We start from the raw sequence: 27,968 nt of genomic DNA on the forward strand, positions 1-27,968 counted from the left end.
AAATTTTTTTCTGGCAACACTGGTTTCGGCAGCCGAGCTGTGTGGTAAAGAACTAGATAGTGAAGGTTTCCGACGAGTTACCGTTTTTCGCATATGTTCTCTATGGGTTACCATCGACAGAATCTCGTTACAGAGCATTTTTTGGAAGCATATTTATAATGCACTTAGTACAGTCGCTTAAAAAATTGTAGCGTTAGCGACCTCCAGGATACGACAATAATTTCTCCCAGTTAAACCCTTTGTTATCACTTTAGACTTTCTCGCAATTTATGTATAGATGCCCCAACTCAATTGTCAACCTCAAATACAAGTAGCGAATCCTGTTACTGAGGCTCTGTCAACCCCAAGCTTCTCATGGAAGGAGTCGGTGAGATCATTTAAAAGGCTAGACGTCGCCATATCAAATCGTTCCCAATATGGTCGGGTTCGTACCTTAATGATGTCAGTTTCCAGAAGCTAAAAGAGGAGTAAGGAGGTATCCTGATAAGTTCCTCGTTTTTCGGAAAAATAGCGCTTTGCAGTACTTAGTGCGAGAGCCCATTATCCACGCATAGACAAGAGCCGAAGGGATGCAGATTGTTACTAGTAATGCCAGAACATTTAGCGAATAAGACAAGGCAAATTCTTGCCTTACTGCAGTGCAGAAAGCTACAAATTTGAAACTGTTTAGTTCAAAGTGGAGTAGTGTGCCACTTTTGCAGGCAACTACAGTTTTGGCACCTACCTTAACCATATGACCAAATCCATACATTCCAGAAGCGTGCTTTACTCAGAGTATATATGCAACACTAATTTCACGACTACATATACATACCTCAGCAAGTTTTTCTAAAACGGGTTCGCCCCTCGGCATTGGTTCGAGTGTATTTCTGTCTTGTAAATCTTGTCAACAAAAAAAATTCTTGGCAAATGTAGTCTAGAGTCGGCAGAAAACATGTAGACCAGCTAAAAATTTCCCTAAATAGAACTTCGTACTAAACTGAGCTAGTTAAATCGGCATTACATTGACATTGACTTTGAGGCTAATGTTGACTGCTTAAATTAAGGCTGCTTAAAGCTCAAACGTTCTAGCTTACTTACAGTTGTTTCATGTACCTCACGATACCCGGTTCGATAATTTCATTTACGATATACGTATCTTAGAAGTTCTTATTTTACTTCGTATCGCTGTATTATTATTATTATTTTTTTTTTCATGAAATAAAATTTATAGCCTGTTATAAAAAAAAAAACATTTGTTTCAGGAGTTTTAAAAATAAAATTTTACAATTTCTGTGGAATAAAAATCTACATTTGTTGGCGAGGCACCTTAATGTACATACATACATATGTATTTTAATATGGTCTTTGTTTGTTCAGGTATGTATGTTCATATATTTTACCAGCTGCAATGGAAAGTTGCCAGTTTTCTCGCAACAATTGCCTAGCGAATTTAGCTGTTCGCCTGGTGCATATAAACTCGGCAACATTGCAAGTGCAAACGATTTCGAGTTTGGTCGGAATCGAGCGAGAATCGAGGGACACCGAGTATCTTTTTTATAAGGTCGGTTGGTTATCGCGCCGAAGCGTGATCCATTGCGATGTAAAATTAATTAGTTGGCGTTATTGCTAGAGCTGGATTCGATTCGATTGTCAAAAAAAATCGATTTAATCGATTGATTGCTGCTGAATTGTTTGCCAGGGTAGTACCGATAAAAAAGCTCGTCAGTTTCTTTATCGTTTCGTTGTCTGAAGCTCTTTGGCAACATCAAGGAGTACTACGGCGTTATTCACTTGTTCCTCCCATCGGAGTGATATTGATGGTGCATTCGACACCTAAAGCTGTAGACATTGGTGCGTTATCGGTAACCGTATCGGTAACCTTATAACAGCTGATTCGACCAACCTTATGGGAATCAATCTAATCGGTTATTGGTACCATATCGTAACGCTAAGGCCGTACCCGTATCGTAGCAAACCAATTGGTTTTTGGTTTTTCGCCATATCCATAACCTAAAAATATTTGAGTTGGTGAATTGAATACCTTTTTGTAGATTTCATTCATTGTTTTGGATACGTTATGACTAGGAAACTTATTTGTTGTGGAATATGTTTGTAATTTTTTGCGTTTTTTTTAATTTTTATGAAATTTTCACGATTTTTTGGTTAAGGCACCAATACTCCGCTTTAAATATCATGCTTTCTGTGTTTTTTCCAGATATTCCAATTTTATAAGAGAAAAGTCATGTCGAAGAATTATGGTCATCTCCGTCGAACCAGCCGAGAGGTCTTGTTATGGGAATTCATGAAAAAGTTTCGGCACAGCAAGTGTTGCTATCGGTATCCGCATTTGGAAACAGACAAAGCTGAAGACCTCCGCCAAGAAGACTTGATCTTCCTTCGTGCTTGCAATTGGTGTCAGTTATGTTGAAGCCGGGATAGCTAGGCTGACTTGCGCAACTGCAATGCCAAAATCTCCTAGGCGGCTATGCGGCAATTGTTGGTGATGATAAAATTTCTTCATATTTCTCTTTTTACTAATAGCCACCATCATAATGGCGTATAGTCATAATTCATGGTTTTTAAAAAAGTCGAGCTTTTTGAAAATTTAAACACTGTTTTATTTGGTTTGTGCGCCAATAAAGCTAAATTTAAAAAAAATTACAACAAATATATTTTCTGCATGTTTTCATCAATAAATATGAAATTATACCTATTGTTGCTGAAAGATGTTCAAAACTTCGAAGGCTAAAAAAATCGAACGATTTTAAAACGAAAATCGATTCTAATGTCTTAAAAAAATATCGATTGAATCGATTAAAAATCGATTCGAAATCCAGCTCTAGTTGTTGCCTCAATGTGTTTATCACTACTCAACTTTCGGCAACACTGGCAACAAACACAAAAAATCATCAAGTACAGATGTACTCAGGTATGTACATTAGGTGGTAACGTGTTTCCTTCAATCGTTTATATTTGTTTAGGATTTTGTGTGCCTCTTATTCACCTGCAGGTATTTTATGTGTGCCTATTACGGAGGAAGTTGATTCTGTAAAAAGTATCGAATTTAACGGTAGTGATTTTTCGGTAGTCTCATGTCACCTTATTTTCGGTAGTTCTGACACTTTTCATGTTTTTTAATTATCATGTGAGAAGTAAAGAGTGTTCGAAACCCGTCATTACATTACATTTAAATGTTTCTTACAAATCGAGATGATCGCTACCATCCTAAATATGAAAGCGGTGCAGTTAAGCGAAGAAAATTCGGCTTTTGTAAAGCCCTACAACGTTAGGGGACTTTAAGATGACTTCACTGTTTTCTAGACGGGAAGTTGTTGGGGAAACTCAATGTGGATGACAGTGAAAGCCTTCTACGGCATTAAATGCACGTGAAAAAGAAATGCTGGGTGAACGTGAGGTATATCGCCCTCTCTTTAATTGGGATATACTCTATGCTTCAATAGGAAGTCCCTGTTTTGTGGACATATACAAAATGAAGTAGAGAAAAAACTAGATCTTCCAAAAAAAAGGGCAGATCTTTCAACCTTCCAGATTACTGTAGGGTCTTCCAGGAGGAAGTAGCAGCCATAACCGAAGCAGTAGACAATTCTGCGGAAAACAACATAAATTGCAGTCACGTCAACTTTAACGTTGACAACAAAGCGGGTATCAGGACAATAATCTCGCATAGGACAGCATCTACATAGATTTTGATTAGTGTAAATAATCACTAGAAATAATTGAGTTAGGGAACAATTTACAAACTCACATGGTCCTTGGTCATATGGGAATAGATAGTATTGGGCGAGCTTTCTAACAGCGCGCAACCGTCGAAGCTTGTACCGCAAATGTTCCAATAAGGTCGGCGAAATAAACCGTTGCACATGATCAACCAAGCAGGAAAGGCCTGGAACCAATCGTGTAGTTTCAATGTGTCAAAGATCTTGTGGAGGTCCTACGTTATTAATCGTATTTTTATCACTAATTAGAAGTAAATATGGGCTAATAATGGACGAGCTTGCTGAGCACCGCCTTCTAGTCTCATGCGATCTACGGAGAAAAAACGATTATCTGGTGCGCCCGCCAGATTAAGACTGCAGCAGAGGCATAACTATAAGATCTAGAAGCATGTGGAATAGATCAGACAGATTACAGCATTTGCAAAGCGGACAAAAATTAGGTTATCTATAAGGGTTTTCAATTTGGCCGTCAAACAATCGCCTGTTAGCACTATGGGCATATTCAATCCATGTCATATGCGTATGTATGTGGTACTCCTTCAGTGTTTAGTAAATTTTAACAGTTAAAGCTCTAAGGCCCGGTTTTTCAGTACAAGTTCAACCCAGTTTGTCAGTTAAACTACTGGTTAAACATATTCTGCAGTTTTTCAGTCTACTTTAACTGAAGTTCAAGCTGAGCTTAAGCGGCGGATCTGGCAGGGTTAAACCATGCGCGGTTCCAGGGGGGAGGAACTGGGGGAAATTCTGTAATGAAATATATAATACTAATATACATAGTAGTTTCTTATCACAAAACGGATTTTTACTAATTTTAAATTTTTCTTGCTTGGTCTACTATTCTACGTTATCACTATATATATTTAAGAGATTTAACTTGCAAATGCAACAACAATTTGAACCATATGGATCACATTGTTGTTGCATTGGCATGTTAAATCTCTATCCGTATCTGGTTCATGTACCATTGGAACACGAGGTTAACCTATCAGTTATTTGCGTTCGTTCGAAATGGCGTCGAATATACCCAACAATAATTTGGGCTTGAGTACCATTAGGGCTCTCAAGAGTTGTTTCGAAACAGTGGCTCAACTTGAGAATCATAGCGTACTCAGCAAAATAAGAGGAATTTTTATAAAGCAAAGTATAGGTTGAAAAAATGTAATTAACAACTTGTGGTTCTCTAACTGGACTCAAATATAAGTTTCCATACTACAGTATTTTCTCGGAAATAAAATGAAATATATATAATTTAAAAAATAAATAAATATGACGCGATAACCTCCGAAGAGATTTAGGCCGAGCTTCTCTTCCAATTTGCGTCGTGCTCCTTTTAATCTTTCCTATTAGTTTGCGGAACGGGACCTACTTGTTTTATGCCGACTCCGAACCGCATCTGCAAGGGAGAAGTTTTCACTGAGAGCTTTTCATTGCAGAAATACACTCGGAGTGCTTGCCAAACACTGCCGAAGGGCGACCCCGCTTAGAAAAATTTTCTACTAATTGAAACCCTTGTTTCTAAAATTTTGATGTTGCTTTGCCCGGTGCGTGAACCCAGGATTCTCGGTGTGGGAGGTGGAGCACATCACCATCACACTACGGCGGTCGCCTATATAATTTATTTTTGATTAACTACGCTTTATTATTTCAAAATTTGACAGTTAATTTACTCACTAGATAAATTTATAAGTTTACAAACTTTATAAGGTTTAATGTGTCCCCCTATTAAAACAGCTGATCGACAATTAAGTTCAAACGGATATAATTTAACACCTTATAAATGTATATGCTTTAATGAGTCGCCGTAATATATTGTTACGAATGTTGGCGGCACTAAGGGGCACTGCCATCTCTAGGCCCATGCTAAGCAATGACGTGAATTCACATCAATAATTCAATCATTATGTCTACACATACGCGTGCACGCGGCGGAGAAACAACGCACAAGCAGATATCTTATCCGAAATGTTCCTAAAGGTATGCAATTGTGATTGTGGAAGTGTCGCTCACACATACAAGCGCATGGGGTATGAGAGAAGCTATAAAAATTATACTTCTGTAGTTTTAGCTGAGAAATTTATAACTAACTAGTAAGTTCTGGAATTAGAAAAGCCTAGAAATGTGCAACGAGGAGATCGGACAGTATAAAAGGGCGACAACAGTGGAGGGAGTAGTCAGTTTCATTTAAGCTATCAGTCCATTGTGAATGATAACTAAGTGTGATATCTTCTGCATAAGACGTCAAAATTCCAAAGTGATTGGATCACCTGATTTGTATTTGACTATCGCTGTCTCATTCTGTATCTCTTTCTTTCACCCGCTGAAGATAGGCGCCGCCATATTGAACACGCTGTCAAAACGCTAAAAAGTAGCCATATTGAACATCCTGTCAGGCATTTGACAGATAAGATATCACACTTTGATATCATTCACAATGTATCAGTCAGTTTGGTAATTAAGCAAGCTAGTTACAAAGTATAAGTGTTATGGTGAAGTACTTTAATAAAAGCCATTTTTCCATTATTCAATATTGGAGTTATTTATTCAACAGTTTAGCGATACGACCGTTAGCAGAAGATTGCAAATAAGGGGAATTGCAGTAAATTCGTTACAATATGAAATCTGGTGGCGCGATACTGACATAAGGGTATAGCTCCTGCAGTTCTAAAGTAAAAGCTTAAGAAATATTTTGAATTAAGAATCAAGAAATTTTGATATTTGGGTAGACGTGATTATTGGCGCAAAATACACGTAGAATATTGAATTTTAAATGATTTTATTGAATTTTTATTTTAGTTTATTTGTTCGCCGCCCAAAATCATTGTGGATAAGTACAAGTGTCATAGACTTGACTTGGCGTAAACTTGACAACTTAGCAACGATTATATTCCACTTATTGACTTAAATGTCAATTTGTATGACAAAAAAAATGTCAAAATGAAATGGAAACAAACAAAAGGCATCTCAAAATCTACGTCACTTAGAACTTACATAGAGAATCAAAATTCAGCAGACTTCTAAGTCAAGTTAAGTGTTGCTAAGTTTTGAGTAATCAGTAACATGGAATGTTCATTTAACAGAACTGTAAGTGACAGTTCTCAAGTCAAGTCAAGTCTATGCTAAGTATCAGTAATGGACCCTTTAAGTTAGCATAACGGGAAAATCTGGGTTGCCTTTGTTGGTTTTGTTGAAAACGGTCAAAAAGGGTTCTGTGCAGGGACATAAAAGATTGAAACGGGGTTTATGTAGTCACAAAAGTAGAGCTGACCACATTCAACACGGCGTCTACAGCCCACAATCACAATAAAGCAAAGCTTGACGACAATCGTAGCCAAGCATTAAGCTGGAGTCATTGGTGCTTTATCGGTAACCGTATCGGTAACCTTATAACAGCTGATTCGACCAACCTTATGAGAATCAATGCAATCGATTATTGGTGCCGCTAAGGTCGTAACCGTATCGTAGCCAACCAATTGGGGTTTGGTTTGCCGTCGTAACGATAAACAGCTGATTACGTTAGGGATACGGATACAGCGATACGACATACGGCACCAATGACTCCGGCTTTAGCTTCTTGATTACTTTGAAAGCGGCAGTCACCAATATAAATTTATTTATTTATTTATTTAGTTATTTATTCAGTCTATGAAGATACAGGTCTTACAGACTGCCAATAATGGTAGATACAAAAAATATTAACACAAAGATAACAAAATATACATGTAAATATATAGTTTACAATAAATAATAAGTTCTTATAACAAACAAATTAAAAACAATTAAATAGCTGACTTTAAAATATTTATAAAAGCGTCCCTACACATAGAAAAATCAAGCTCAATAGAAGATGAAATCTTATTGAATTCGTTCATGGCACGTGCAATTGGCGCATTCCTTCCATAATTGGTTCTAATATTGATACCATAAAACGGGCAAACATTACGAAGATCCCTCCTTGGAACATTAAAATAAATTCCACAAGAAGGTCAGCGCAGTCTACATCTCCGTGGATAATGCCAAACAAGAAAGTCAAGGAGAGAATAGATCTCCTGGCTTCCACGGATTTAAGATTCAAAAGAAGTAAACGAGCAGTATATGGAGGAAGAGGGTATGTAAACCTTAATGACCGTAAAGCATACTTAAGAAAAACTGCAAATAGTAGCACTAAATTTAGAAAAAAATATTAATTAGGTTTAAAAGACGCCCAAAAGAATGAATTTAGCTTTTATTTCATTTCACTTCTTTATTGAGTCAATGGTAACATACCTTACTGACTAGATTACAGGTGTACTTAGAACTAAATTATTAATCAAGTATGACTTAATGTGATAGATAGGAAGACTCAATGCATGCCTTGAAGAGAGACCTAGACATGGCAAAGTCAAGATCTAGACTCCTAGATAGGTGATTGAATTCTACAAGTCCTCTTAGAAGAGGAGCAAAATTGAAGTAATTAGAACGCAACACTTCAATACGGAATGTATTGTGAAAGCGGAGGACTCTGTTAGGGACATTGAAAGCTACCTGACCCAGAAGTTGGGAACAATCAATAGCACCAGATATTATATTAAAAATAAACATTAAGCCTTGAGCAGAACGCCTGACTTCAAGTGGCAAGACATTTATAAGCATGCATCTCGCATTGTAGGGTGGCATGGGATTATCAAAGTGTAGAAGTTGAAGAGCAAACCGCATGAATTTCCGCTGAACTCGTTCAATTCTTAAAGAGTGTGAAGAGTATATCGGATTCCAAATGACTGAGGCATATTCTAACTTTGAACGTACTAAGGAATTATACAAAATATTTCTGGTATACGGGTCTTTGAAATCCTTCGCATATCGTCGTAAGAAAGCTAAGTTGGCATAAGCTTTTGGTATAAGAAAGTTAACCTGATTAGCAAAGGTAAAAGACGAATCAAAAATTACGCCAAGATCACGAATCTCATCAACTGAGGCAAGCGTTACGTTTGACTTAGTAAACGTTATGTGATAGCATTTACTAATGTTGAGTCGCAGGTTATTTTGTGAAGCCCAATCGTTGATAGCATTCAGATCTTCCTGCAGACGCAAAGCATCAGAAATACTGGTGATCTTACGGAAGAGTTTTAAATCGTCTGCATAAAGTAAATAATTAGAATATTTTAGGCAAGAGCCAACATCATTAATAAAAATTTTTTAGTATCTGTTATTTACTTCTATTTAAGTTTTTATTGACAAAATAAAAAGGGCGCCACTCACTGTCGCTTCCCAAAAATAGAATGTAGGTTTAATTTGGCTACAACATATTTCGTGATTGATTGTCGTGCTGCTCTGTCGCGCCGAAAATAGCGACGCTCATAAGACCATGTGTAAAAATAATATGACAGATGTGGCGGCTACACCGCCGTCGTGAAAGTAATCAGCCCTAGTGTTGCTCCTGTTACACATCATTTTAATATTTTTCATGGCGAAAATTGCTCTGTTCAGAGTTATTGGCGCATAATCATAGTCAAAATAAAATAGGATTTAAATTTAGTTTCAGATTTTTTGACAGATAGCTCATAGAAAATTATGTCAAAAAGCTGCAACTAAATTTAAAATCTATTTCATTTTGACTATGATTACGCGCCATTGACTTTCTTTAAACATTTTATTTATTACATGAGGTTAGTCCTCTAAGTGTAAAATGCATAGAAAACGTAGATTTTTTCAAATTATTGTGGAAAAGTTTTTAAACTCAACAACAACGTTTTGGTTGTGTTGCATTGATCTGAGGCTTTGGCAGGCCAATAATATAAAAATGAGACTCCTTACCATTTTCTTCGCTTTGAAGCGATGAAAGAGTCGTAAATCCTCCTTTGAGAATTTCTCAAATTTTTGAGTCCTTAACATTCAACAAAATTTGCTTAGCAAAATATAAGAGCTGCCATACATTTAACTCATCTGTCGGGGGAAGCATCGACAGATTTACATAAACGCTTTGGTTGCGTGCCTACGCTTTGACTACGCCATACGAAAAATAATGAAACGCCTTGCATTATCTTTGATTTGAAGCGACCAAAGCTTTTGCCCTTATGCATTTGTGTAAACAGCCATAGAAGTGAAGTTTTTCCTGAGGGAAACATGTTACAGGTGTGGTCCTTTATATTTTGTTAAGTTTCTTTAGACTTTTTTGACACTAATTTTAATATATTTTGCTTTCCGTATGTTTCCGCATTGTTGGAGGCTACAAAGCTTCTATTATTTTTATTTCCGCGGATATATATGCAACTATATCATCTGTAAATACTACAAACTTTTATTAAACTATCAAATGCAACTCAACTTAAAGTACTCTTACGTACCAAAAATGCATCTTTAGACCTGGGATTTGCATCAGGTGAGCGAGGCTGTTTGTAATTTGACGTTTATCGCTTAGTTGACAAACTTGTATTGTACACTATGCCTAAAATGTCACTTTTTCTCTAGGAAAAATGCACAATCAATTACTTCTTGGCAAAACCAGAGTTGAGGGGCATAGTGTACAAGTACAAGTGTGTTGACTTATCTGTCAAGCATTCTGACAGGCACTCGCTGGATTCGGAATGACAGCGAATTCAAAATGGATACCATTACCGAGTGCGCCGAATGATTGAAAAATTGAAAAAGTCGATACGATTGGTAGTCGAAAATGTTGTCGTTGAGACCAAAAATGCGACTCTAGACCTGAGATTTGCATCAGGTGAGCGAGGCTGTTTGTAGTTTTGACGTTTATCGCTTAGTTGACACACTTGGTATAGGTACACTATGTTGAGGGGTGAAATTATTCCTTAGAATCATTGGAAAATAGTGCGAAAGAAAATTCGACAGACGAAATATTTCGTAAGCATTTTCTGTGTATCATATTATAAGAATTTTTTAGTTTTCTTAAAAACTGCATACGGCTCTTAAAACCCAAAGCAGTACAAAAATAAGTATGTTAGAAGTGAATTTGTATGTATTATGCCACTTTTGTCATGAGCATAATCGCGCATGTGCACACCACGGCGTACCCATAGATGACAGCGGAGCGATAGACATATAAACAAACACACAATTCCCCTTTTTTGTTTTTTTTTCTGATTTTTCTGTCGAAATCGCACTGCCTGAAGAGTAGAAACGTCAAATCATAAAAAAAATACCTATCGGCTGATTTTCGGCCATAGCCAGCAGTGATGCAAACAAGCAAACAAAGCAAAGCAAAACCTTGTGTTTCGTTTCCAGTTGTTTTTCGTAGGTACACAACAGTATCAAGGCAGAGCGTTTGTTTGCTTCGGCTTAACATTTAATTTTATATAAAATTAATCATGATCGCAATGGAGGACTTGGATCCGAAACAATTATTGACTTTAATAAAGGCACGTAAACCCATTTATGATTTAAATGATGCTCAATATAAAAATAGACCGGTGGTAGAGCAACTTTGGATGGAAATAGCTGTTAAAATGAATTCTGACGGTAAGTTTATTTATTGTGTTTCATTTGTATGTGAATATGTATGTATGTATTTACGTACATATACCCAAGCGTATGCAGCAGTGCACGGACTTCACTTTATAGGTACATCTACCAACTTTTTAGCCCATTTTCACTTTCTACCACCAAAGCCCAAAAATCTACCAATCATACCAAACCATTTCAATATATTCGCATTGAAACCAAATATTGCGATCATAAGGTAAACGTTTTTAATTGCCGGGCACACCCAAATAATATTAAGAGATGACACTAATCAAAATTTTGAAAAATTAGTGCACAAATTCAAACAAGAAATAAATTTGTTTATGAAATAAATGAACACTCATTTCTGTTTTTTACCCCGTGTTTTAATGTTTTTTGTTGTTTTTTCTTAAATAAACAGATGCCCCGCTGAAGAAGCTAGAGAGACCAGCGAAACGTCGGGTAGAAAGATGAAATAAAGTTTTTATTTTGCATCTAATATACATTGGTCAAAAAGCCTAACCAAAATTTAATTCCATAATAATTCTATAAATAAGCTGACCGGAAAAATTTATTATTAAGCACGCAAATATTTTCCTGCGCTATTTTCATCAGTTTTTTGTGAATAATTTTGAACGAAAATAAAAAAAAAGGTTTAAGTAAACGATAACATGCCGAAGTCATTATTCTTTGGCAGTATTTTTGGTACATTGGAAAATTGCTGTTGTAATTATAGACGTTTCGGTAAATTTTCGTTAATATTTCAAGCTCGAAATACAGGAAAAAAGCAAGTATCATATAGGCATAAGCGATATATATACAAATTTACATGTAGATATTTTGTTTTGTTTACATGTTTTTTTAAAGTGTTATTTCCGTGAAATGTGCTTTATTTGTTTTAAAATAAATTATGAATTGTTTTGTACAAATATAAACTGTAGATATTGTTTTCTTGAAACAAAATCTACCAACTTCTACCACTATTTTAATTTTTCGTCTACCAACATTCTCTTTTTAAAATTCCGTGCACTGGTATGCAGACATTTACCAGTGCTTATAAAACAAGTCATCCGTCGAACTGACTAATGCGGCAGTTACCCACCGACGTGTGCCGCACGTACGGACGTTTGTCGTACGAAGCCCGTTTGACCGAACTTTCAAGCCCGTAGGAATCAATGTGTGCGTCTGTGTACATGTACATAACATATTTGTGTGTGTATTGTTTACAACAAAGCACTGTTGCCATTGGCCAGTTTGCATGCATGCTTATGGATACATCAACTTTTTCCAATTTAATTTTTGATATTGTAAAAGGCCGGAATACATATTAAATAAGTATAAATAGAATACATATTTATAATCAGGACTTTTACATAATTATTTCGAATTATTTTCACAATTTTTCAAACTTTATTTAGGTGTTTTTGAATAAAATTGCAAACGGTCAAAAATTAGCGCACAAAAGTTTACTAGGCAACTCTGTCTAGTGAGAGAGCGATCAGCTGACACGTTCTTACGGAAAAAATCAAAAATGTTTTGATTTCTACGTTCCGGACTACGTACGTACGGGCGTTGCACGTCGGTGAGTTTTCGTTTACATTGCACACTCATAAGATAGGTCGTGTCAGCTGACACGTTTTTGGTACGTACGTTCGTGAGTAACTGCCGCATAATGCGGCAGTTACCCACCGACGTGTGCCGTACGTAAGCACGTTTGTCGTACGAAGCACGTTTGACCGAACTCTCAAGCCCGTAGGAATCAATGTGTGCGTCCGTGTACATGTACATAACATATTTGTGTGTGTATTGTTTACAGATAAGCACTGTTGCCACTGACCATTTTGCATGTATGCTTATGGAAACATCAACTTTTTCCAATTTAATTTTTGATATTGTAAAAGGCCGGAATACATATTAAATAAGTATAAATAGATTAAATATTTATAATCAGCACTTTTACATAATTATTTCGAATTATTTCCACAATTTTTCAAACTTTAATTAGGCGTTTTTGCATAAAATTGCAAAAGGTCAAAAATTAGCGCACAAAAGTTTACTAGGCAACTCTGTCTAGTGAGAGAGCGATCAGCTGACACGTTCTTACGGAAAAAATCAAAATTGTTTTTGATTTTGATTTTTTTTTTTGATTTCTTCCGTAAGAACGTGTCTGCTGATCGCTCTCTCACTAGACAGAGTTGCCTAGTAAACTTTTGTGCGCTAATTTTTGACCGTTTGCAGTTTTATGCAAAAACACCTAATTAAAGTTTGAATAGTTGTGAAAATAATTCGAAATAATTATGTAAAAGTGCTGATTATAAATATTTAATCTATTTATACTTATTTAATATGTATTCCGGCCTTTTACAATGTCAAAAATTAAATTGGAAAAAGTTGATGTTTCCATAAGCATACATGCAAAATGGTCAATGGCAACAGTGCTTATCTGTAAACAATACACACACAAAAATATGTTATGTACATGTACACAGACGCACACATTGATTCCTACGGGCTTCAGAGTTCGGTCAAACGTGCTTCGTACGACAAACGTCCGTCCTTACGTACGGCACACGTCGGTGGGTAGCTGCCGCATAACAGGGTGTTCAATATGGCGGCGCATTCAGCTATATTCTCAGCGGTTGATGAAACCAGGATATTAGGTAGAGTTTAAACTCGCACTGAAAACCCGGACCTTACACATAAAAATAGTGATAAATAACAAAAATTTCACCGGGGCAAAATTTGACCATAAAGAATAAAAATTTGGGTAAAAGTCTACAACAGGGGTCGAATACTAATACAAGTCCAAAAATATCGAAAGAGGTGTTAAACCAAACAAGATAAATATAATAAGACCCACCAGTCTGCTACGAGTGGCGAGTAACTCGCTGAAAATCAAAAAAATTTAAGCCGAATGTTTTCTATGAGGGATATTTTTGAATTGTCTCTAGCGTTGCCAAATGTCTCTTATTTGCCGGGACATCCCGTATTTTTCACAAATTTTAAAGTGTCCTGCCGGGAAATGCTATGTCCCGGCATTTTCACAATATCAAAATTAATAAATTATAATCTGCTACGAAACATGGCCATATTTGCGGCTTCGATTTATTCAGCTCATTAGCATATTGCATGCAACTCTGTAAAGAAGAAAAATTTATCCCTACTGTGGTTCTGAATATTGTTAATGTTTGACATTTCGCACACCTAAATATTCATTTTGCAAGGCAGGTGTTGTGTTTTAAAATAACGTTTGGAAAATGAATCCATAGAATATTGAATTCGCATTAAACACAGTAAACGTATTAATTGTTAGCCTGTTTCATAAAAATATTTGTTATGAATAAATGAGTTTAAAGTTTAATGCTACCTAAAAATTATTTCGCGAGAGAGCAACCCATACAAATATATAGGTGTTTCTTATTTTCCAAATGTCCCGGGAAATTTTTAAAAATCCCGGGAATTTGTCTCAAATTTGAGGTTTGTCCCGGGAACCCAAAATAAAAATCTGGCAACCCTAATTGTCTCCCATTTGTCCATGCGGTGTAGGCACTTTATGCAAAAGTGATTTTTGGAAAGAGAATTAATTAATTAAATAAAAAAATAAACACAAATACCCCACGAAAATGTATAGAAGACATTTTATGCACATCTCGCGTAAAAAAAACCAGCGACTACCTCATAGAAAACATCGGGCAAATGGCTACAAATAACGAGTGACGTCTCTTATTATATTTATTCTCTTTGGTTAAACTACGGAAAATAAAAACTTTAACTTGTTCAAAAGATATCAATGAATATTCGAAAGGAGCCCCTCCGAAATCGGGGTCGGGATATATAGTATTTTTTTAGCGCAGATGGGATTGATGTGGAATCCCAAATTTTTATTCTTTTGGCTAACTAATGAATGGTCTTCACCAATATTTTACTTTGTCGTAATTTTTGCTTTTTGAATTGTCTAAATTGACCGTACTACATATATGATTAATAAAGTTGAAGAAAAAAAGTGGTTGTATGTACTTTATAGTTAACCCTCTAATGCATAAAAGTGCCTGAGGGCACTCGTTTTCAGAGTCCGTTAATTTGAAAATACAGATGTATTTCGTACCATTTATTATATGTAGCCTTCGTGTATATGTCCACCAACAAAAAGAAATCAAATCGGGCGAGTTATTGTGAGATGTTGCGAAGTTATTTTCATTCGAGTGTTAAAAAATAAAAAAAAAAATTCGAGTGTTATAAGTCGTAAAATACAAAAGGAAAATTTTCAAGTGAAGTAAGTTGGTTTAAAAAAAATCAAAAAAACCTATTTATAACTTGTATGCTGTGTTAAATTTTTCTTAACGATTTTCGTAAGTATGAAGTTTATAGGTGCAGTATCAGAAATGGAACAGGAAACATACTGTATAAATTTTGGAAAGTTTTGTAATCGTACCTGTGGGCAGCTTTATGAAACCAAGAATACATTTTTTTCTTTTTGGAATGAATAGGTGAATATTTCCTTATTAATTTTTTTTTGACTGTGATATAGAGCCATGGCAGATAATGTTGAAACTATATCTAATCGACATAAACGATTACAATGCCTAGTTTTTCAGTGCGAATTTAAACTACAGTTAAAAGATATTAACTTTACGTTGCCAGTTTGGCCGTTTAAACTTATATCAACAGTTAAATTCCGTAAAATCTTAAACTCTTTATTTGCCGGTTTCGTTACATGGTTTATTTTACGTTTTCTTTTTTACTATTATAAGAAGCAAAGCTAAAATTAGAAAATCTCATAAAAAGTGCATTCAACTGTAGTTGTTGGTACTATTCAATATGATTTTAACGTGAGTACCTGCCTCGAAGGCACGATGTCAAAACACGGATCTAATGCATGATCAGTGTCTCCATGTTCCCAACCTAAACGCTCCGTAGCCGAATCACTGTACCAAATTAGCTTATTTGATGTACAAACACAAGATCTTACTTTGGTATGATATGGAGCCCACCGAAACTCCCGCCATTTTAAGGATAATGCCATACGGTCGCAAGGCAACTCCACCTTGAGTTCCATTACTATTAAATTCCAAGCACAAATAATTCGCTGCATGATGTTCAAATGTTTGGCTCCTCAGAAGTTCCACAATTTTAATACAAGTATTAAAAAAAAAAATTAAGGGATGTTAATTAATTGAAATATCCGGTCACTTTAGAATAACTACTTCGACATCATCTATAAAATATACATCTTAATTAAACACAGCTACTATTTGCATTCACCAGATCCGATGCCATCGTTCAGCATAGCCTAACACAGTTTCAAACATTTTAATAAGAAGAGTGAGCACAAGTCCACTCTTACAATTATCAACTGTCATCCACAAACGATAGGCATCTGCCAACATTTAGTCAAATATGTATGTATTACTCAACATGTACATACACTCCTGGATTACAATTTAGGGATATGATCAACATTTTCTTTGACCTTCTGCAGAAGAATCTTTGAAATATTTATGCTTAGGTTAGAATAAGTAATAAGGCAGTTTACCCATGTAGGCTGACCAAGGGAAAACTTTATGAAAACTTTCCAACGAAGAAGAGCACATTACTTTGAAGAGAATGCTTTATTGTCTGATTCGAGGGCTGAAGTGACGACACCACTCCGAAGAGAATGCTTTATTGTCAACTTCCCCGAAAGTGAACTCGTCGCATTAAGAAGCAATCCAAAATGCAATATCAAACCACAGTCCCCGCGATTCCTCCGAATCCTCGAGGCAGGAGACAAGACCTGAATACAAGCATCATACGAAGCATTGTATCAGGATACTACTGCCTTGACCTCCCCGCGGTACAGTTTTTATTGACCCTGCTAGGGTCACGAAAGCGATGCACCGCGCCCGCATTGCTACCTATTGAGTAAACACCAATCCAGGATTGGATAGCCTGATTATTAAGCGACTATTTGATGATGTAAAAAAAAAGCAAGTATATAAGTTTCAAGTATTTCTCAACAAATTACAACAGCTTATAAGCAGTTAAGATATTTAAAAAAAGGTGCTTTATTAAAAAAAAAACATATGAATGAAATTTAGTATTTTTTTAAATTTAAAGGATTGCGGAATGCATTCCTCCCAGTATTGCAGCCCGATGAATGCAATCCTTGGAATAAAAAAACGAGAAACAAAAAAAAATTATAATTAGGCCGGAATGCAAAAAGGAATAATGACTACAATTTTTTATTCCCTATTCCGGACTAACAAAAAAGTATTGCATTTCGCTGAGGCTGCAACCAAAGGAATAATTATTCTGAAGAATAAGATATAAACGTCAAAACTACAAACAGCCTTGCTCCCCTGATGCAAATCTCAGGTCTAGAGTTGCATTTTTGGTACGTAGGACTACTCTAAGCTGAGTTGCATTTGATAGTTTAATAAAACTTTGTAATAAATAAAAAAAAAACTTTGTAATATTTACAGATAATATAGTTACATATATTTCCGCGGAAATATAAATTATAGAAGATTTGTATCCTCCAACAATGCGGAAACATACGGAAAGCAAAATTTATTAAAATTAGAGTCAAAAAAGTCTAGAGAAACTTAACAAAATATAAAGCGCCACACGTGTAACATGTTTTTAAATTTAGAGGAGTAACCTTATGCAAAATATAATATTTTTAATGAAAATCAATAACTCTGAACTGAACAATTTTCGCCATGATATAAAATAAAAATGCTGTGGAACAGGAGCAACACTAGGGCTGGTTACATTCACAACGGCGGTGTAGCCGCCACATCTGTCATATTATTTTTACACATGGTCTTATGAGCGATAGAGCAGCACGACAATCAATCACGAAAGCTGTTATAGTCAGATTAAACCTAATTCTATTTTTGGGAAGCGACAGTGAGTGGCGTCCTTTTTATTTTGTCAATAAAAACTTAAATAGAAGTAAATGACAGATAATAAAAGCTAAAATCATTCTTTTGGGCGCCTTTTAAACCCATTACTAATACTTAGCATAGACTTGACTTGACAACTTAGCCACGATTATACTCCACTTAGCGCATGCAATCTGGCATCATAATCAATAAATGTCAATTTGTATGACAAAATGTCAAAATGAAATGGAAACAACCAAATGGCATCTCAAAATGTAAACATCACTTAGAACTTACATAGAAAATCAAAACTCAACAGACTTCTAAAGGCTCCATTACTGATGCTTATCATAGACTTGACTTGGCTTGCGAACTGTCACTTACAGTTCTGTTAAATGAACATTGCATGTTACTGATTACTCAAAACTTAACTTGACTTAGAAGTCTGTTGAATTTTGATTTTCTATGTAAGTTCTAAGTGACGTTTACATTTTGAGATGCCATTTGTTTGTTTCCATTTCATTTTGACATTTTGTCATACAAATTGACATTTATTTAAAAATAAATTTCAACGCTGATTATGATGCCAGATTTTATGCGCCAAGTGGAGTATAATCGTGGCTAAGTTGCCAAATTTACACCAAGTCAAATCAAGTCTATGCTAAGCATCAGTAATGGGGGCTTAAGTCAAGTTAAGTGTTGCTAAGTTTTGAGTAATCAGTAACATGCAATGTTCATTTAACATAACTGTAAGTGACAGTTCTCAAGCCAAGTCAAGTCTATGCTAAGTATCAGTAATGGGCCCTTAACTTAATTGAGTGCCTGTCAGAAAGAAGTCAACACACTTGTACTTATCCACAATGGTCGCGGCCTTATAGTATATTAGTGTTTAATCTGTCTCCAGATATTGATAACATGGCTTAACATCATGGTTTAATTATACAAGGTTACCCATGTAGCTCATTGTCACCCTGTACTTTTCACGTCCCAAACTCCCACATTGCTCCTAAAAACTTCAGGTATTACTTCTTTTTAAACTCTTCAGAATATTGAACAAACATTTTAAAAACGTATTTAAAGTTTTACTTTTAGGAAAAAAGTACAAGTTGGGTACACTTACGTACTTTTGATAGTTTATTTTGTTCTCATCCGTTAAAAAATAAAATATTTTTCTGCAAATCTGCGGTAAGTCACAAACTAAAATTCAATTTTTTAATAGCCTCGCGGCAATTCTCAGCGTGTGTGGACGTGATCTTTCAATTGGTGATCTTTCTGATTTGTACAAGTTCATATAACAGAAGTGCCATTTGTCGAAACTTCTTTAGTGGTTTTAAATAAATTTTGCGATTTCATAATAAAATTAACAACAACTGCTATTTTTTACCAAATCTTTCAACAATCTGAGTGAGTATTTTGCTGATTTTTAGTGTTCGATATTTCTTTTTTTTTTTGCATACAAGTAGTGCGTGTTACTCTTGAGACTGCCTGCAGCGGCCAAAAAAACTAAGGCCGCTATGGCGTCCTCGACTCCTGGGTCGACGACGCCAACGGCTAGTGAGGCATCATTTGAAATTCTCTCTAACGTCACCCTTGCCAAAGGCATGAGGATGAAACGTGAAAATGAGACAAAAATAATGAATGCGTTAAAAAATGCGAATTTTAATTTAAACACGGGAGTTTCAAAAAAAATAAAAAGTGACGGTTTTAATGTTTCTAATATGAATGTTGATGCATACGGCGCAGACATGGACATGGACGCACCAGGTGCTTGTTCAACTCTACTTTTACATGAAAATTCCAGCTCGCCAAACAAAATGGCTGAAAACAACGCCAATATGGCTGAACATAACAATGCCAATATGGCTGATTACAATGATACAAATACCAATAGACATGACAACGCTTCAAATTCGCATACACTCACAAGTACCAATACAAACACAGACCCTAATATTTCCAAGGCTTCAGGTACAGCCGAAAACACCATTTTGTATCCAGCTAATTTTAAAGGCATTTTTTTCGTTTTAGTTGATTCTTCCTCATGTGATCAACTAAAAAATGAAAGAATCAAGAATGGTTTGGCTTTGCACAAACTAATTAAAAATTTCAAAGTTAACGACATTGAGCTAATTCAGCTAGTAGGTAGGACTCTTTTTAAGATAACTTTTAAAAATTTGGCTTCTGCAAACAATTTTGTCTTAAACGAAAAAGTTAAGGAAAAGGGACTAAAATGCTTTATCCCACGTACTGCTCTTGAGTCCTTTGGAGTTATTAGGGGCATCATATTAGAATTTTCTGAAAATTACATTAAAGAAAATGCTATCTCTGCTATTCCCATAAATTCAGTAATGCGCTTCTCAAAAAAAAATTAAGACAATGGCAATTTCGAACCCACTACGTCCATAAAAATTGGTTTCCTTGGAAAAGATATTCCAAAATCACTTACGTTTGAATACACGTTCTTAAAGGTGGAATTCTTTATCCCGCCCTTAAGGCAATGCAAAAATTGTGGAAGACTTGGACATACACAATTTTCGTGTAAATCAAGAAAACGCTGTCTAAAATGTGGTAGACAAGACTGTAATGACTCCCAATGTAATCAATGCTTTGTGGTGATGCTGATCATTCGGCAGAGGCCAAAAACAAATGCCGTATCTGGGAAAAAGAAATTAACTTTGTTAAGGCAGTCCGCAAACTCTCCAGGAGAGAAGTCCTGGACACGTATTTCAATAACGATAACCGTTTTAGTATTTTGCAGTGTGATGATGATGAGTTCCCTGCTCTCCCTAGTGAGACCGATAATAGCAGAGATAGAATTAAAGAAGTGAACAGCAAAATCCGTAAGGTAAGATATAACAATGTTGCCAAAAGAGCAATTAGGGATGATGCTCGTTCTGTCCCTAATAACACACCATCATACGTTAGAAAAAGTCATCAGTCCAATTCTGTGCTGGATTCCCCAGCATATCTTAAAAACAAAGTTTCAGAATTAGAAAAAATTGTATCTGAACTTTTCAAAGTTTTTTCCAACAACATTTCCAATTCACAAATACGGTCGATTCAAGACCGTATTAGCGCAATCAAACAACAATATCAGACGACGTTGATCGAAGATGACGTCAGGCTTATTAACGAGAACAGCCCTCAACCCCCCTTAGCATCAGTATGAAGGTGCTCCAATTCAATTGTCAATCTTTAAAATCCAACTGTAACTATATAGAGTTTTATCTAAACAATTATAATTTTGATATAGCTTGTTTCAGTGAAGTTTTTACTTCACGTGAACAACAACATAGAAACATCATAAATTTCAACATTGTAGAAAAAAACCGTGATGATGGCTACGACGGTGTAGCCATTGCTTTAAAAAAAATATCAAATTTCAAAAAGTATCCTTTTTTTCCAACTATGATGTATTAATCATACGTACAACAAATATTCGTCCTAATCTAACTGTTTGCGCCACATATTTCCCACCCAACTTACCCGTTGGTAGCTTCAATGATGAAATAGAGCGTATTCTTTCTTTTCTAGAAAACTGCAACAATGTCTTGTTGTTGGGTGATTTTAACGCCAGAGCAAGGGCATGGGGAGATCGGCTTAATTCAAGCAGAGGGAATAATCTTGTGAGAATAATCCAAAATCACAATCTCAGGCCTCTCAATGACGGCTCCATCACATATAAAAGAGAGCTGAATTCAAATGAAGGATCTGTTTTGGATCTATCGTTTACAAACTCTTCCTTATCTTTTAAATGGAAAGTTGACCCTTGTAGGTTGGGTGGCAGTCATCATTTTCCGATTATCATAGAGTCGGTAAATGTTGAAATCCCTTTAACTAGTAAATTTCTTTCTCAAAAAAAACTCCTAAATAATCTCCAAAATTTAGAATTTGAACCAGATATAAATGAGATACACCTAAGAATAGATGATGAAATTAACTCAGCTACTCATGCTATCAGTCATAATAGGCAGCCAAAATCATGGTGGAATGATGACTTATCCAAAAACTTTAGATTTCTTAGAATTGCTTACCACAAATGTAGGATCACCCCATCACCTGAAAACTTTGAAGAACTTATTAACATTAAGAAAAACTGGAAAAAGAAAATTAAAAATGCCAAAAGGAAAAACTTTGAAGATAGAATTGCATTGTTAAATGAAGAACCCTCCAGTAAACAAGCATGGAAATTTGTAAAAGCGTTAAGAGGTGACTTCAAACATAATGGACGTGGTATGTGGTCCAATGACAACGACCAAAAATTTCTTGAATTGATTAAAAACGAAGTACCTAGCAACGAGGCACAATGGAGCCTTAATAGACAAATTAACAATAACAATGATCTTGAGATCACATTTGAAGAACTACATGATACTATTAAAAAGAAGAGCAACAATTCTGCTGGTGGTGTTGACAAAATCACATATAAAATGCTTAAAGCTCTTCCTGGTCTTTCCCTGAATAACATACGGTCAGCTTTAAATAATTGCTTTTTAAACAATGAAATTCCTGAGAGGTGGCGTGATATTAAAATGGTACCAATCCCTAAAAAGGACAAAAGTTTAGAAGATTTCAGAAATTTTAGACCAATTGCTCTGATCCCTGTTTTTTTAAAATGCATAAATTTAGTTATTAAAGAACGCATCACCAACTGCGAATCTGTAAACTTGGCTTTGCCTAACAACTCGTTTGCCTACAGGAAAGCATTGAAGATAACAAAACAAAAATCTTTCAATATGCTGATGATTTTCTTATTATGTCTTATGATAAATGTTTAGTAAATGCAACGTTAAATTTACAACAAAAAATTGATGATTTTTCTAGCAAATGTCAGGATATCAACCTTTCTTTTAATGCAGATAAAACTAAAATTCTGTATCTTTCTAGATCAAATAATTTAAACATTCAAATTCTTACTCAAGGTAACCTAATACAAGAAGTCAGGGCTCTTCGTTTTCTAGGCAGAACAATTAACTCGTCTCTGACGGTCAGTGAGCATTACAATAATGTAATCAAAGCATCCCACAAAAATGTCAATCTATTTAAATGTCTTACCACCATCAAGGCTGGATTACACCCCCAAGTTGCCCTCAAATTTTATAGATCAATTGTAAGATCTAAAATTGAGTACTGTAGAACTTCAACATACAACTGTCCAAAAACAACAAATTCAAAAATACAAGTTTATCAGAATAACTTTTTAAGACGATGTCTTGGCTTGACTCCGTCTACACCTATTCCACTAATTTATGCGTTAGCTAATGAGCTACCCCCAGAAAGTGGAGCTAAGTGGTTAACTGCCAAAGAAGTTACAAAAGTTCTATGTCATGATGAATCATTCAAAGATTTACTATACAAATATTCTAATATTAATACTAGTTATGGAAAAATATTCTCTGAGTTCAAAGAGGTGTATGACAGATTGTGTGAAGTGAATAGCTATGTCCACTCGCCCAATTTGCGCATCATCAAGGACTCACTATATGATAAAAAAATAACATACCTACAGAAGCCATTAAAGCTATATACACACATATGCTTAATAAATATATACACGACAACCATAAACTCTTCTTTACAGATGCGTCTGTAAATGACAACGGTACTGGGTGCGGCATTTACAATTTCTCTAACAAAAATGACTACATGTTTAAAATCAATTTCAAAACTTCTTCCACATTTGCCGAACTTCATGCCATTAAACACGCCCTAGATATAGCTGCTAACCTTAACTACAACAAAATTACAATCTTCACGGATAGCATGTCTTCGTGCTGTCTTCTTGAACAAAAAAGTACCATAAACTCATGTGTTGTGGACATACACAACATCATTAGCAACGGAAATTTTGAGGAAGTGGTTATCATCTGGACTCCAGGTCATTCTGGAATCACAGGTAATGAGCACGTGGACCATTTAGCGAAAGAAGCTACATTGTGTGAAAATGTTGTTGACGTCAAGTTGACTATTGATGAAGCGTTAAGACACATTAAAAACCAAATTTTCGGAGATTGGTTCTTAGAATTCAAGAACTTCTCCAACAATAAACCTACCACTTTAGACTACATTTATACTCATACTCATGTCAAGCCATGGTTCAAAAAATGCACTCTATCTGCTCGACAAATTAAAATACTTAACAGAATCATTGTAGGTTACACCTATGATGCTGCCTATCTACATAAAATTAAAATTCGCAATAATAATACATACATTTGTGGCCAAACAGACAATTTTTTTCACAAAGTTTTTGAATGCCACATGCACAACAACGCTAGAGAGGATTTTGAAATTTCTAATAATAATCATAATTTTAAGGAAATATTTCACAACATGGATATCAGCAAAATAACACAACTATCAGATTTTTTAATTAAAATTGAAGCTAATTTTTAAGCTTTTAAATTGTATTTTGATTTGGTGCGGTTTTATACCGTCCACCGCGCTAAATATTCGTTTAAGTAAAAAAGAACACACGCAAAAGCACATGTCAATATTGGTTTGATCACTGGCATGTCAAGCAAGTTGACAACACATCCGAATTGGCTTAATCATACGATACATACTGAAAGAACATCAAGCACTACAAGAAGTGCTAGGAGATTTATCACGAAAAAGGAGGGATAACCTGGCTGTGTTGGAGCACTGCTCTTTGCCATCTATTTTAAACCCAAAAAAAAAAAAAAAAATTTTTTTAATAGTTTTAACTGTGAGGTTCTTTTGCAGGTGGGATTGACAATATAGATGACGAAGATAACTATTGCAGTCTCAATCAAATGGACATCGGTGATAAGATGGATGACCTGCGGCGCGCACGTGAACTCCCAGCAGATTTGACACAGCACGGTGTATCGCTACGAGAGCTGCTTGCCAAAGAAATGTTATATCGAGATTGGCACAAGTCAATCCTCCTATGGAATTGTCGTTTGTAGAGCGCGCACTCAAGAATGCTATTGCATCGGCGCAAGTCAAACTACAATCGGGTCGCGCACAATTACAAAACGCGCGCGTTGAAATGAATGCGCTCACCTCGAAATTGTAACGCAAGGGAGCCGAACTTGAACGTATCCAACAGCGGCGAGAAGCGCTGCAGAAAATACGTCCCACACACATGCAAGGATTCGAATGCGAGAAGGAGCTTTAAGAGTTATTTCAACAATATTTCAAATGCCTGCATTGTCGCGATGCACTGACGGTGAAATGTGAAGCGCGTATGAATTGCAGCATACCTATGACATCGTCACTACTACAAAAGCCACAGGAGTCGTCGATGCCCTTCATACCGGAAGGTTTCATAGAAGATGATGATGGTGGTGATGATAGCGGTGTGTTAAGACATGGAAATTTTGGTTGCGATGCTGAGATTCCGTACATACACCGTGGTGAGGATTTAATGTTAAAAAATAGAAGATCGTATGGTGGTTTTATGGAAGAGGTTGCGCGAAGGCGTAAGCCTAATAAACGACCAGGCACAACGACTTCACTTAGTGGACGGCCATTAACAGGTCGGACGCGGCGACCGACAATGGGTGCACAAGCAGAACGCGATGCTGCTAACGAAAGCGTAGTGGATGCCGCTGGTGTTTCAAAGGGTGGTATGTTGAGCAATCTCGTTGGCATGGGCGATGAGGATGATAGCTAATTTGGCAGTTCTGACAGTGAAATGTATATGGATGGAATGCTAGGCATAGGGCGTGGAGCGGCAGGTGGCGATCATTTAAGCTATTTGAACTTAGAGTTTGTAGAGAAGGTATTAAAGGTGGTTTTTCTCGAGAAACTTTGACTTCAACTCTGTCTTTTATTTTACTTGGTATTGCTAATATTAAGCGCATAAAGACGCAGCGACAAAGGCGAGTTGAACGTTGCAAACCGTTTATAGGTAATTCAACACTGTGCCTCCGGGCTAGTTTTGCAAATAACATGCTTAGACAGGGTTTTCAATGCGAATTTAAACTCCAGTTAAAGTTGACTAGAGTTTAACCTGGCTGCTTTGTTCAATAACATAAAGTTTTGCGGCTCATCTCTGCTTAAGCGGCCGAAGTGGCAGAGTTAAACTCTAATCAACTCTAACTGGAGTTTAAACTCGCACTGAAAAACCGGGCATTAAATTTATTACCTTCGTCTAATATCTGACCTATGCTATTTTAAAACAATATTAGTAACTTCTATCCATAAATTTTTGTAAAATTTTATTACCTTTTTGAATACGGAATTAAATTCTTCCCCTTTTTCCCCTCCTTCATAAAAACAAGCATGAGTGAGGAGTGTCACATTTTAAAACAAGTAAGGAAGGCTAAGTTCGGGTGTAACCGAACATTACATACTCAGTTGAGAGCTATGGAGACAAAATAAGGAAAATCACCATGTAGGAAAATGAGCCTAGGGTAACCCTGGAATGTGGTTGTGACATGTGTATCAAATGGAAGGTATTAAAGAGTATTTTAAGAGAGAGTAGGCCATAGTTCTATGGATGGACGCCATTTAGGGATATTGCCATAAAGGTGCACCAGGGCTGACTCTAGAATTTGTTTGTACGATATGGGTATCAAATGAAAGGTGTTACTGAGCATTTTAAGAGGGAGTGGGCCTTAGGACTATCGGTGGACGCCTTTTCGAGATATCGCCATTAAGGTGGACCAGGGGTGACTCTAGAATGTGTTTGTACGATATGGGTATCAAATGAAAGGTGGTAATGAGTATTTTAAAACGGAATGGGCTTTAGTTCTATAGGTGAACGCCTTTTCGAGAAATCGCCATAAAGGTGGACCAGGGGTGACTCTTGAATATGTTTGTACGATATGGGTATCAAATGAAAGCTGTTAATGAGTATTTTGAAAAGGAGTGAACCTTAGTTCCATAGGTGGACGCCGTTTCGAGATATCGCCATTAAGGTGGACCAGGGGTGTCTCTAGAATGTGTTTGTACGATTTGGGAATCAAATGAAAGGTGTTACTGAGCATTTTAAGGGGCAGTGGGCATTAGGTCTATAGGTGGACGCCTTTTCGAGATATCGCCATTAGGGTGGGCCAGGGGTGACTGTAGAATGTTTGTACGATATGGGTATCAAACGAAAAGTGTTACTGAGCATTTTAAGAGGGAGTGGGCATTAGGTCTATAGGTGGACGCCTTTTCGAAATGTGGCCATTAGGGTGGGCCAGGGGTGACTCTAGAATGTGTTTGTATGATATGGGTATCAAATGAAAGATGGTAATGAGTATTTTAAAAGGGAGTAACCTTAGTTCTATAGGTGGACGCCTTTTCGAGATATCGCCATAAAGGTGGACCAAGGGTGACTCTAGAATGTTTGTACGATATGGGTATCAAACGAAAGGTGTTACTGAGCATTTTAAGAGGGAGTAGACATTAGGTCTATAGGTGGACGCCTTTTCGAGATATCGCCATTAGGGTGGGCCAGGGGTGACTCTAGAATGTCTTTGTACGATATGGATATCAAATTAAAGGTATTAATGAGGGTTTTAAAAGTGAGTGGCCCTTAGATGTATATGTGAAGGCGTTCTCGCGATATCGACCAAAATGTGGACCAGTTGATCCAGAAAATCATCTGTCGGGTACTGCTAATTTATTTATATATGCAATACCACTAACAGTATTCCTGCCAAGATTCCAAGGGCTGTTGATTTCGCCTTGTAGAACTTTTTCATTTTCTTCTACTTAATATGGTAGGTGTCACACCCATTTTACAAAGTTTTTTCCAAAGTTATATTTTGCGTCAATAAACCAATCCAGTTACCATGTTTCATCCCTTTTTTCGTATTTGGTATAGAATTATGGCATTTTTTCATTTTTCGTAATTTTCGATATCGATAAAGTGGGCGTGGTTATGGTCGGATTTCGGCCATTTTTTATACCAAGATAAAGTGAGTTCAGATAAGTACGTGGGCTAAGTTTAGGAAAGATATATCGGTTTTTGCTCAAGTTATTGTGTAAA

General features: G+C 36.1%; 1 protein-coding gene and 1 pseudogene across 3 annotated transcripts in view; both read left to right on the forward strand.

Moving 5' to 3' along the window:
* Positions 1-10,483: 10,483 nt before the first annotated feature.
* LOC137241244 (uncharacterized) overlaps positions 10,484-27,968 on the forward strand; it is a 33,289-nt gene continuing 15,804 nt past the window's right edge. For 2 of the 3 annotated variants that reach the window (XM_067768624.1, XM_067768626.1), the window contains exon 1: positions 10,489-11,171. In XM_067768624.1, coding sequence (XP_067624725.1) covers positions 11,021-11,171 — 151 coding nt within the window. In that variant the 5' untranslated portion in view covers positions 10,489-11,020. Of the gene's footprint in view, positions 11,172-27,968 lie in introns of all 3 variants that reach the window. The other variant, XM_067768625.1, reaches the window with a different exon arrangement.
* Positions 19,738-26,089, forward strand: LOC137240181 (uncharacterized; annotated as a pseudogene).

This window comes from Eurosta solidaginis, chromosome 2 (genome assembly GCF_040869045.1).
Source record: "Eurosta solidaginis isolate ZX-2024a chromosome 2, ASM4086904v1, whole genome shotgun sequence".
Classification (NCBI taxonomy): domain Eukaryota; kingdom Metazoa; phylum Arthropoda; class Insecta; order Diptera; family Tephritidae; genus Eurosta; species Eurosta solidaginis.